General features: G+C 41.7%; 2 protein-coding genes across 2 annotated transcripts in view; both read right to left on the reverse strand.

Annotated features, from left to right (window-relative positions):
• Nucleotides 1-8,438, reverse strand: part of LOC125018448 (deubiquitinase DESI2) — a 17,014-nt gene extending 8,576 nt beyond the window's left edge. The window contains exons 1-3 of the mRNA XM_047602351.1: nucleotides 7,721-8,438; nucleotides 774-846; nucleotides 503-596 (exon numbers count right to left, since the gene is read on the reverse strand). Coding sequence (XP_047458307.1) covers nucleotides 503-596; nucleotides 774-846; nucleotides 7,721-7,768 — 215 coding nt within the window. The 5' untranslated portion in view covers nucleotides 7,769-8,438. The remainder of the gene's footprint in view (nucleotides 1-502; nucleotides 597-773; nucleotides 847-7,720) is intronic.
• Nucleotides 8,439-8,754: 316 nt separating this feature from the next.
• On the reverse strand, nucleotides 8,755-12,714 carry mtrf1l (mitochondrial translational release factor 1-like). Its single transcript, XM_047603290.1, has 8 exons — nucleotides 11,639-12,714; nucleotides 11,465-11,544; nucleotides 11,249-11,353; nucleotides 11,020-11,098; nucleotides 10,081-10,244; nucleotides 9,755-9,872; nucleotides 9,363-9,499; nucleotides 8,755-9,156 (listed from the first exon to the last, which is right to left on the reverse strand). The coding sequence occupies exons 1-8, from the start codon at nucleotides 12,063-12,065 to the stop codon at nucleotides 8,947-8,949; spliced, it is 1,320 nt and encodes a 439-aa protein (XP_047459246.1). The 5' UTR covers nucleotides 12,066-12,714; the 3' UTR covers nucleotides 8,755-8,946.
• Nucleotides 12,715-13,150: the final 436 nt, after the last annotated feature.

The following is a 13,150-nucleotide window of genomic DNA, read 5'->3' on the forward strand; positions in this document are numbered from 1 at the left end:
GGGACCAGAAACACACTTAACTTGTCTGCAGCTCGGCCCCTAATGCTATTTCAAGCAGGTTGAGATCACACGTTGGTTTGTAGTGTACTTGTTTTCCTAATCGCGTACTATACATAATTCTCCCGCTACAGCCTGGTGGTACCATTGTGCACATAATTTATGATCCAGCTTCTCAAACAGAATGACTGATTCTCTTACTGAATCACTGACTGCTGAGCCAACTGGCTGATAACACTGACAGACTTGGGAGTTGCGACCTGACTGACTTACTGACAGTGTGAGTGACTCACAGGTGAAATGACTGGTTGGCTTATTGCCTGCTTGGATGATGGTTATATGACGTTCAAAACCTCCACCTAACTCCCCGACAGCAACACACACACACAGACTGAGTGGCTTGTTGTGAGCTGTCTGGGCAGTTGCCGACATGTGTGACAGACCGACATTCAGGACACAGACATACCTGTGCTTGCGTGTCTCATTCGGAACTTTCCGCACTTACTTGAACTTAAAGGTCTCTCCGAGCTCAGTTGCATCACCTGGTGTAATCTCAAAAATCCCTGAGAATGGGTACGGGTGTCCGCCATAGGCAAACTCTAAACACACACACAACAAGGACAAAAAGTGTTAATTCATTTAAAACAAAGTCTCTTTGATAAATAATAAAGTATTAGGCAGACATGCTTGGAAGAAACTGCAGTGATATACATGTGATTCTCTGTTTTCTGAAAGGCAACATGGGCGATCAGATGATCGAGGTGGCGTAACCTCACCTCTTCCATAGATCTCAATCCCTGAGTGAAAGACTCCGATGCCCAGAGAGCTGGTGAACTCATTGATCCAGTACTGAAAACAGAAAGAGACAGACACTAAATGAGGAATAGTCATTTAGTACAGATGTTTTAACATGACGTACATTTTAAAACACATACAGAGTGTCTCTGACCACCCACATGAACACTTTCCACACTCGGTACTAATTTGGAGATGAGATTTGGATTTAGCTCAGTGACAGGTTCAAGCTTTTATTGTGGGTATTAGGCACTAACATTTTATAATATTTTCTAATTGAACGGATTATCGAAGGTTTACACCAGGATAGAAAATTCCTCTCTGTCCCAATTACAACAGACTGTCTTGATGTGATAGTTACATAATAAATAATTATCCTGACTGGGATATTATTGGTATTAGTAAGAGGACACTTGCATATCGTATCAGAAGAGTGACGTAAAACGCAGATAAATATATTCACTGAACTGTGTGTTTACACAAGATCTTTCTCATGCGGGCAATAAAAAGAAACAAGCGTGTACACTCAGAAATATCAACACACAAAATCAATAACTGCAGCACCACTGATCTCTGACATTACTATCCATCTGTCTTATAGTATCTGACTTACATCCTGTGGCTACAAGGTTATTGGGCAGGCTGTTGCTAGGCGGAGTTCATCAGTGTGAAAAATATCTGAGAGGGCGGAGCAGGAGAATGTGTTGGGGACCTGATGCAACATCCCAGGGTGATGAATAATAAGTCATTACACATGTAGAGACTACTGCATTTGTTGGCATATAGTTAAAATGATGTTATGCAAATAATATTGCACTGTATGATGTTCCAGTGTGCACTCTCATACAAGCTGCAGGCAAACGCATGTGCCAACACCTTGTCAAATGTTTATCCAAAACTAACAGTAACATGACATGAAGATATTGCAGATGATCCATTTTGGTGCAAGACAGGTCCAACTGCTCCTTGCTGGAAACTGCTATTTGAAGATAAGTGTATTTGTGAACTTTTTCCCAGACTCCAAATGGAAGTGGAGTGGAAGTTTGGAAATAGAAAATTGAAATAAAACATAAGTATGTGAAGTTATGACAAGATATGACTGAAGAGCAATTTTTAAGTAACTTCGTAACATGCAGCGTTTCTGACTCCGATTAAAGACTTAATTTCTTAATTTTTTTTTGCTTTCAGTTGGAGCACTTCCTGTAAAAGTTTCTTAATGGGCTGTCCAAATTACTTGACAATTAAGTGATTATCCAAATTGTTGTCATTTTTTTTTCCGAGTGGGGACACTGACACTAAGAGGTTGATCACGTTTACATGTTCCTTCTCCACCATTACACAGCAGAGATCCTGGAATTCAACAATAACACAATTATCACCAATCAGCTGAATATATCTCATGGACATTATACACTTCACACAGGCAGGTTTTCCTCCTTGAAGCTCAGGAAATTTCGATATAGTGCAAAACGTATTCATCAGGCTGAAAACCACAGCACGCTACTTCAGAACTATTCTCAGACTTCCTGTCTATAGCTATGCAAATACGTCTTATGCAGCTGCACAAATCAGAGGTGGCAGATCTAGTGACCTCTGTCACATCTGCATTGCAAATGATTCCCTCTACACAAACTGCCAAAAAGGAGACGCAGACAATACCGTCTCTGTCTATTTGCATTACAGTTCAGAAGGTTCTTGAATTGTCCCGTTTTACTGTTCGGGCCACTGTACTCTCTTGACTCCTTCTTGATCGTCATATAACGAATAAATTTGTAGGTGCTGAAGTTAATGTTGCTGTATTGGTTGTAGTAACGCTGGACAGGAGTGTCACCTTTCCTGCTCCTACAGAAACCTGACACACAGACGGTGAATGAGTTTTGAGCTTTACACAGAGAGGAAGATGACGAATGTGGACTTCAGCTCTTCTGAAACTCCATTTGACAAATTACAGCTTGTACAGTATGATGGGTAATTCATATCTAAATATGTATCCTTTATTTTCTATACAATATTGATGCATAAATGTGGTAAAAACCCACCACACACACAGTTTTCATGCAAAAGATTCCACCTGATTTCTCGCACTGCAGAATACATCGGTTTCCTGACCTACATATGGTTGAAATGTTGCACAAACTACCACTGCAAGAGTCAACAAGTGGTTTTATGCTTAGACACAAATGTCCTTTCAGATTCAGATGTTTCAAACACACTCACATCTACGAATCTACATAATCCAGTTTAGCTCGATGGAAACCTAGGTTGGGTGCCTCACCACAGACAGATTCCTGGTCACTGAATTTATCAGGATCATCATTCAGTTCGAAACATTAATGCAGCAAAACATGGCAGTGTGATTTCTGACATTGCTACCGGCAGGGTTTTTACACCACAGAGATTTCTCATATCAGCTGATCTCCTGGAAAGTAATTTCTCTGGGCCCAGGACTAACGACAGTCTGCGTTTACAACAGCTGGCAGCCTTGGCTGCAACAGTCCGCTGGCTTTAAAGAGCCTTTCCAGAAACCTACCAGATCAGCTTTTCTCCACTGCTTCAAAGAGAGAGCTTTATGTGGAGCCTGTCCTGAAAACTGAAGACTCAGAGGACACCACAACAGCATTTAAGCTCCGAAAGAAACCCACAGCTTTCAGATAACCCAAACCTCTCTGCAGCTGACTCTGTACAAAGGGAAACATTAACAGTTGGCAGTGAACTCTAAATCCTGATGCCCAGACATGCAATTGCAAAAGCAGCTTCTGCCGTGTGGGTGAAGACATCTATGTGGGATGTGTGGAGGGATATTTTAAGGAAACAAATCTGCAAGAAAATGTAAAATTACTGCATCCTTGTCAAGAGTTTACAAGAGTAACACAGAAAGATAGTATATTAGTCCTCCTCCTCCTCCTCCTCCCTCTGCAGTGAAGTAAGACTCTTATCTTAGCTCATTACTTCAAAGCTCGTTACAACCTGTGCCTTGCAGAGCACAGAGAACAAGCTGAGTGTTTATGAATGAATTATTGGCAGACAATGGAAGGAAGGGAGAGACCTAACGATAGATGAATGAAAAGAAGCTGGAGTTAAATATTTGCTGTCATTTTTCTTTGTATGTACATCTCTCCTTTGAAACTAAGTGAGTAATTGCAACGAATATTTCTAATGTCAATCAGGAATAACATTATGATCAGGTGATGTATATATCTTGTGACAATGCAGTGTTCTGCTGGGAAGCTTTTAGTCCTGGCATTCCATCTAGACCAGACCAGAGCCGCCCACCCCACTGCAATGAAACTCATTGATGGAAGCAGCCGTCCCAACTATGGTGCAGTCTGACAAAAAAATGGCTTAGGAACAACTACAGTACAAGGTGTTGACCTGGCCTCCAAATTCACTAGATCCAAAACTGATCCAGTATCTGTGGGATGATCCACAGAGGCCCCTCGCCTCAACCCACAGGACCCAAAGGCCCCCCACCTTCTGCCTCCAAAAATGGAGGCACAACCACCCCTCCATTACACTACATTATTAAAAGTTTCTGTGGTGTCCAAGGAACACTTCCAACGTATTCCTTTGTGTTCCTGGCCCAGGTTTCCTTGTAAACACGACTTCTGCTTGCCCCTAATTGATTCAGGGCAGCATCCAGAGTCTGCAGCCAACGCATGTTAGCAACGTACCCGGCTCTGCTGAGCATTTAGAAACATTACACTGTTAAACCTAATATCCTAACACGTTCCCTCACACTCAGATGAAGCGGCGCACAGTGCTGGCAGACAGGTGGTGTGGAGATAATGCTGTGTCATTAGAGCAGTGTACTAAAGCACTCAGAGCTGGCCAGGAAATCCACTTAGCCGAGATGGGAGCGGGGCGGCGACGAGGACCTCACACACGGGGCATTGTGGAGGAAGAAAGGGTGGAGGGGCGCGTGTACTCACGTCTGCACATATATTCCTGCAAGTCATGTGACACTATTGATCCACAGATGGAAAGGGGGCTGTTTGTCAGTCGTTTTGAGAAGGTTTACTTAAAGGTGCACAACGGGGCGGGCTATATTACATGCTGTTCAAAATACCTCCACGCTGGCACTAGCTGCTTATATACGGTGTGACACAGCGGTAGAGATCCCACGAGGGTGTAACGCCCACTGTCTTCTGCCACTATCTCATCTTTGCAGTTTCTTCACTTCCTCTCAGAAAAATGATCAGTCATCAAAATATGCAACTCTCTGTTCAGCGTTGCATCACAAAACACGGCCTCCTCGTTCACTCAAATAAAACCACCATGCTGGTACAACCAAGCGTCGACACTTACACATTACAAAAGCAATACGTGTTGCATGAAGTATTTAGCCAATGCCGACATTTACCCGAGTGGCTGACTAATGTGCGCGATGTGAAAGGAACTGACCTTATCGTATAAATCTTAGTATAGGTACAGAAATCACCTCACGTCGCCTGTGACTGAACCAAAAATTGTACACCAACACACCACAAAGGGCACAACTAACAACCAGCTGGTGCAGGTTGATTGGTTCTGCACTGGTTTTGGTTTGAAAAGAAAATAACTCTTCATTCCAGCGGGCCATCGTAGTCTTTATCAGTAATTCAGAAGGGGAAATGGGAAGAGCTACTATTAGCGGAGAGGCTAAGGAGCTAGGAAGAGCCGCAAGTCATCGCGCTTTGCCGTCCTCTCCTGAATCATGGTAATCACTTGTGCTACAGTGTTCTCACTCTAGCTCTAACTCTAACTCTAGATGAGGATGTCGTTGTTCATTTGACCGTTCAGATGAAGAGTCTGTGCGTCCTTTGAACTTCATCTCTTCCGTTTCTCTTCTCTTGCACAGCTCTGCTCAAGCTAAGCAACCAATCCGACTGATCTTTGGGTCTGTTGCAACAAGCGGAATCGGCTGCAAAGCCGGCAACAGGAGACGCACCGGCAAAACCAGGGCCACGGGCGCTCGCCGACAGTTGGCTTGGCGTGGCATTTCTCAGAATGTTAAAGTATTTCTTTAATGCCAGTCAGTCAAAAGGAGAGGAGTAATCAGTGTGTTGGCCTGCAAACAATGAGTCAGTCTACAAACTGTTCATCGTCCACAAAACCTGATTAGTCAGTGAGCGACTCCACTGGGACTGATCCTGAGGGCTCTCCAGAATTCTGTTAACGGCAGATGGAAAGTGATGTTTTTGCTACTCTTGTCTTAACAGACAGTGCATTTACTGTATTACAAACATACTTACGGACACATGTACAGCATTTGACAGCAAGTCACTGCCTGAACAGCCTAATGAATAGAGAGAGGACGTCTTTAAAAAGGGCTGGAATGAATGAATTGATCACAGCTACAGTCGGACTGTTTGACACTGCAAATGAACCAACAGTTCCCACAATAGCACTGCACAAATACACCGCGAAAAATGTGCACACTCCCTCGGTATCTATCATACATCCTCAAACACACGGTGAAAATGTGAGCGTGTGCGTTTGATGTGTATGAGCAGCTTCTGTAAGCCTTTGCATGTAAGAGTGTGACGAGGCCCCTGCAGCGGTTCACGTGAATGGAAGGGAGACGGAGATAAAAGCTCTTCAGACTTTACAGAAGGGAAACTAATGTGGATGGTGAGTCAAGTGAAAAGCCAAGCGAGGAAGAAAGAGGGGGAGGAGAGATGGGAGAGAGCGGAGGAGGGTGGGAGGGAAAAGAGGAAGAAAGGAAAAGAGGAGAGCTACATCAAAAAGAGGAACATAAGGTAGGAAAGAAGAATGACGGTAAATATATCAATGGGACAAGGATGAAAAGAAAGAAATATAAATAAAATAATGCACACTGCTTTACCTTATTATAGTGGTATGTCACAGATTTCATAGGTCTGTTTAATGACTATAGCTTTTGTGTTAATCCATTTACAACCTTGCGACCTCAGGCCTCTTGGGTATTGACCAAAGGGAACGTCAGAAAAGCAGGATCAAAAGGAGAAGAATCCGATCCAGACTAAAGGGAGCCACACGTTGTTTTAGGAACAAAAATAATTCTTCATAATATCTGAATTGAGATTTTACAAGACGCAGGGATGAAATCCTGGCGAAGGAACCTACGGTTCATGCACATTAACCCAAAAACAAAAGGCGGCTCCCATTTTAAGTGTAATCTGTCTGCCTCACGGAATCCATATCAATCAATGATTCATCAACAGATCCATTTCCAGCGCCCCTTCCTCACTGACTCACCCTGACCAGTGACAACATAGTGACTCAAATTCAACCTCTGTTTCTGTGTGTAACAAAGACACTTCCACTCTATTTCCTCTCCATTTGTCAGGCTACTTTCACATCCACTTGAGGTTGGCAGGCAGTCGTGCGTAGAGTCCTGTCACAATTCTGTTTCAGCATCAACAGTTTAAAAAGTTCACTGAAGACAAATGTCACTCCACTTCTGATATACATATGAAACTTCTGCTTCAACTAATTCCATGTAAGAAAGCCAAGTATATCTTGGTTGTACAGAACTAACATAATTACGGGTTTAACATCTATTTATTTGGCAAAAAAACACTTTGTAGCAGCACTATGTGTCGATGAAACTTTGAGTCAGTTGAGTCACCTTCATGCTGCCGTGTTCCATTTTAAGTTTTGCTTTAAAATAAGAGAGCTAACAGGTAAACCAGGGGAAAATGTATTAAAATGATTACGGTGTGGTGTTGTGAATGTATGCCGAATTAAAGAGTGGTTCATAATGCTGTGAAAGCAGAGGTAAGCATTTTACTTTCAAGTAAGTATTTCTGCGGACAACCAGTGAAGCCTTAAAATGCATAATTTTATAATGGAGTTCGGCGTTGCATCCTGGCTTTGTTGACAAATCCGTCCTCGGTTAGTTTTTGCATAAAATACGGAAAACAGGTAATTAAATGCTATCGCTATTTCCATTTCCTTTTCTACTTACCATATCATAGACGTTTAGGATGATCGGCTCGTTTGCCATCACTGGCATCAGGATTTTCTCCGCCTTACGTCCCTTCTTCTCTGCGGGTTTTCCTCCTCTTTCCTTCGGTGCGAGATCCAAACTCTCGCCCTCCCAAAATAGACCTCCCTCTTTTCCTTAATGCTGGCACTTTTCACGACAGACGATCAGCTGGATAATTCAATTTCGCGGCCCGTTGTAAAAAACGTCGGGATATTTTTACCGTCCAACATCTGACTGGCTTTGTCCAAGCCCCCTCCCGTCTGAAGAGAGCAGCGGCGGCGGACAGATGAGAGCCTCTCACTTGTCAAAACGAACCGACTCGCTGAACCCGTTCGGCTACCGAGGTCGAAGTGAAAAAGCTCACTTTGAGTGGGAAAATGTGTCTTCAAGGAGGCGTGTTGACACGGAAAAAGCTAATATTCATTTTCTCCAAACGAAATACTCAGTAAAATTACACAATATTGAGATGTAAACATATCATTTCCCCTGAAGAAAAATGACTCGCTAGGCTCTTAAGAGCTAGCTAACGGTAGACAGGATGCGGCTGCTGGGAGAAAATTGGACGTTAAGGGTGGGCGAGTGTAGCGGGGCGACGAGTCAGCACTCGATTAATCAGCCTTACACGGCATTATGGGTACTGTAGTTTATCACCTAAAACAAAATTTCTAAGATGTTACCTGCTGGAGTCGAAACTGTCTAGCAGGTACCAAAACATCTCCTTAAAAAATGTATGCCTGATGGTAAGAAAACATAGTTTACAGTCTTTAATTGGACCAGTTTAGCTGTACTGTTACTATAATAATTACCTATCCCTTTTAATAACTCATCCCAGGCACTCTGTGAGGTTTTCCTGCCCAGAATGCAATAATTGAGCTATATTTCAACAGACACCAGACAGCAACCATCAATGCCTATGTATATGTACTAACCCTAGCATATGAGAGGCACTGCTGTTGAATAAACGTGGTCAGAAGCTCTTAACCAAAGAGTCATTAAAGAATACGACTCAATAATCGCAGAACTTATACAGTCACTTTATTTTACCACATATATATTAAATATGTTTAAGAATTACGCCCCATTGTGGTCTTTTTCCTCTTCGTTTTCCCAGCAGAGTTTAAATTGGAGAAGGAATGACAAATATTCCACAGTGCTTTGCTAAAACATGCAGCAAGAAGCCTCCTCTCTCATCAGGGTCGAACTCGTCAGCGTTCCTGGCTGCTTTCTTCTAGCAGTTCTATGAGCGCCTCTTGGTTGGAGAACTCGTGCAGTGAGGAGTTCATCTCCTCCAGCAGATCCTCTCCCAGCAGGAAGCCCTTAACGTCGTGCAACGTCATGCCGATCCGGTGGTCTGTTATGCGATCCTGAGCGAAGTTGTAGGTGCGTATCTTCTCCGATCTGCCTCTGGTGCCAATCTGCATTAGAAAAGGAGGCTCTTGGTTTTTAATTTATTTTACATTTATTTTGCTTCTCTTTCCTTTTGTTTATTCTGTCCACCTCTTTTTATTGAAGAAAATTACACGAACATTAAAATGTGTGGAGTTTTTTATAAAGTTTTAAAGGCAACTAACAACATCCTGCATTACAGATATTTTTGTAAATACACATGTCTGTGTCCCACCTGTATTTTCCTCTGGTTGAAGCGTTTGCTGGTTTCCTCCTCCAGCTTCATGGCGTACAGTTTTGCTCTCAGGGCCTTCATGGCTTTCTCCTTATTCTTCAGCTGGGATCGCTCCTGCTGGCACTCTGCAACCAAGCCTGACCCACACACACAAACAAACAACAACTTTTTAAAGGGCCTCCCATTCACTCGTTTCATTACCACTCTTAATAGAAACAACACTTAGATACTTGTTGTTTTGTGTAAAATGAGCTAAATAAAGTGACATCAAGTCATAACTTCAGTACAAACCTGGCTTCTCATCCAGTCTGGTAGGTTTATGTATATATGACAAACTTCTTCTATCTATTTCCAAGGATTATAAAAAATGCATGTGTTGTTCCAATTTTTACCTGTTGGAAGATGGACAATTCTGACTGCACTGTCAGTGGTGTTGACGTGTTGACCTCCAGCTCCACTAGCTCTCATTGTGTCGATCCTCAGGTCCTTCGAGTTTATTGTGAAAGAGATCTGACAAGAACAAACAAACTGTCAGTAACTTGTGAACAAACCTACTTAATTATTGTTAAATACTTCAAGCCAAAGTAAATGACAATAATAAGTGCTCTCTAAGTTTTTCTACTTGATTTGCAATAATTCTTGTGGGGAACTGAAACCACAACAGAGATAAGTATGGGGGTTGCTTTTATGCTGCCCCGTGCATGTTGTGCAGTTGTACCTCAGTGGGTTGCGGAAGAACAGCCACAGTCATGGTGCTGGTGTGCATGCGGCCCTGCTTTTCAGTCTTGGGAACCCTCTGAACCCGATGAACTCCAGCCTCAAACTTCATCCTCTTGTAGCTCTGAGGGCCGCTGATACTGGCAGAGGCATGGCGTAGTCCACCTGGTAATAGGTGAGAATACAGGTATAATACAGTCTATTCACTTCCACTGAAAATCGATGCAGAGAAATGAGAGGTCAGTTTGCTGACGTAAAAAGGCAAATACAGAGTCAGTTTCAGTCTCAATGTCAACACTATGTCGATGAAAACTGGAATTGAAGTAAAAAAAAAAAAAAAAATGTATGATGTATAAAAATGTCTTTTATATGACTATAGTCAATGTGCTTCATTCTTTTAATATACATTTGTTCTTAAAAATATTTTTAGACAAAAAATGAAAACTAGGAATCCTTCCTCTGGCTTCTGGTAGTTTTGAGGCCTTAAGAAAAAACAAAAGGCTCCCTCTTGTGTATGTAGTCAGTCACTGCAGTATTGGCAGAAAGGTTAAAAAATTAAGCAGCATAACAATTTTCATCAAGCTCCATAAATCTTTCTCTCACCCCATGTATTCCAATCACTAGAAGAAAATATATCACTCATCACTCCTTCTAATACACTAGCACAAGCACAACCTCATAAACCATTTACTATATTTCTGCCAGAGATTTAAAAAAAAGAATAAACAGAATAAACAGAGTCACACCGATGTAATCTACCATAATAAATACTTACTGTAAACCAATTTGCAAACAGTATTGTCTTAAATGGCAGTTTGAAATTGTCAGCGTTTTAAAATACAAATCATTCTACCATCGACTATGATGAAAACTGAAACGTGTGGTTAAATACTTAAACGTAGGTTGAACTAATTTAATCAGGCTGTGTGCTTCTACTGACCTATATCACTAGTCATGTGTTCCAGGATGTCGAAGGACCAGCCTTGATGCTGAGCAAAGCCCTGGTACATGTTAAACACCTTCAGAGGGGAGGAGGAGGTAAAGCAGCAGGTAAGTCAGTCGAAAATATATAAGCCCAAATTTTCATAGGTCACAACTCTGTCTGTGTCTACCTTATTAAGAAATAATTTATTTAATAACTAATGTACAACAGGTAAGTACTTCCAGACCTCTGCAGTGAACAGCATGGCCTCCTGACCACCGACACCAGCTGTGACCTCCAGGACGAGGTCACTCAGATCAGCCTCCTCGTCAGGGATCAACAGGTCAAGGATCTGGTTGGTTCAGCATGATAATATGACAAGTTAGAAAATCAGACAGATTTGAAGTTAAGTCAGTGCAACAACAACCGCAACAAAAACGGCACAGTTTTTAATCAGTTTTACCTTTTGTCTGAGGTCTTGAATGTCTTGCAAACAGTCTTCTGTCTCCAGCTCCGCGAGTTCTCGCAGGGCTGGGTCCTCATCTTCATCAAAGGAAAACAAATACATACAATATGACACAAATTACTGACAGAAAAATTACCACAACCTTTCCATTAAAACTATTACTTGTCTCACCTTTCAGGAGCATCTTGGTCTCTGACATCTCTTTTTGTTTAGTGTCCAGCTCTCGGATGCTCTGGACCAGGGGAGCCAGCCTTGACACTTTGATCCTCTTGGCTCTGAGTTCGTTTTCACTGCACTGCACCTCTGTCACGCTGCCGCTGACTGCTTGTAAACATTCACCGTACTCTATTTCCAACTTCTTCAGGTGCTCCTGTAGAGACCTCCTCGCAAAAAGTTCCTCCACCGACAGCAGCTTCTCCATCAAAGGTGAACTGGTGTGAAGAGTTCTTGTGGTTCTGCCAAAGCAATTACTGGCATGTCTTTGAAAACTAACCATTCGGCTGATGATGTGTTGTGGTTTTTCAAAACGGGGTAACCACAGATTAAAGACATACTGCTTTCCTTTTGGAAGAAGATTTGGTAATCTTCTGTAAGCCATTTCAGATTTGGTTATGCAGAAGTGTAAAAAAAAAAAAATTATTTCAGTGTGACTTGGCTTTGATACATCCAACTCTCTAGTCCTGAAGGAACGTTCGGAACAAATTTCGTTCAAACACTACATGATTTGACATATTATCATTTTTAAATAAAGAGAAATAACCTACAATAGCTATATTATAATATTGACTGTAAGCAATGATGACATTATCGAATTCGGCGTTTATATGATACAATAAGAAGTCGATTACTCTGTTTAAATTTCCGATTTTATGAAAGCTCCACCTTGTAACCTCCCACAATATAACCGTAACAGTATAACCGCGGAAGGAAACAAGGAATTTAAAAGCCTTGGGTTTGTGCAACTAAGTCGTACCATCAACCTACAAAACATAAGTACAACCTTTTTTTAAAAAGGTAAATACAACACTATGTGTTTCCATCGAGCTAATGTGATCTAGAAATCAAATGACAAACTCAAAATTCACGGGTATTTGATTTCATATTATAGCACATATCTACGTGGCTAAAACTAAACAGGATTTAGGCAAAAAAAATGTTCAAATACTGTCTACTATCCCGCTGTTAACGCTTGTTATAAAAAGTTAGCTCCTATATCCACACGCTGAAGGGCGCAGACATGTTTTTTGTGGGACGCATGCGCAGTGACGACATGTCTTCTTCCTTTTTGATTGGTGGCTGGCAACCAACTTTAGGGGCAATTACCGCCACCTACCGGACTGTAATCTGAATCAATAGATTTGTAAAAAATAAATAAAACAATAAATCTACTACCGATTGTCCTCACCGGGGTCGCGGGGGTTGCCGGAGCCTTTCCCAGCTGAAATAAATAAATAAATAAAACTAAATCCTATCCATTAACTCTGTTGAGACGACGTATCTTCTTCAACGGCCAAATTAAGGAGAAAAAGGAAATCCCCGCCATGACTATTCTACAAACTAAAGCACACTTCGACCCAGACAGTGAATATAATATATATTATATTGTATATTATCGATCATATCGAGATATGTAGCTTATGCAAATTGCTACTCTAATGTTAATTTTGTATAACCTGTAAATAT

The sequence above is a fragment of the Mugil cephalus genome, chromosome 13 (assembly GCF_022458985.1).
Source record: "Mugil cephalus isolate CIBA_MC_2020 chromosome 13, CIBA_Mcephalus_1.1, whole genome shotgun sequence".
Taxonomy (NCBI): Eukaryota; Metazoa; Chordata; class Actinopteri; order Mugiliformes; family Mugilidae; genus Mugil; species Mugil cephalus.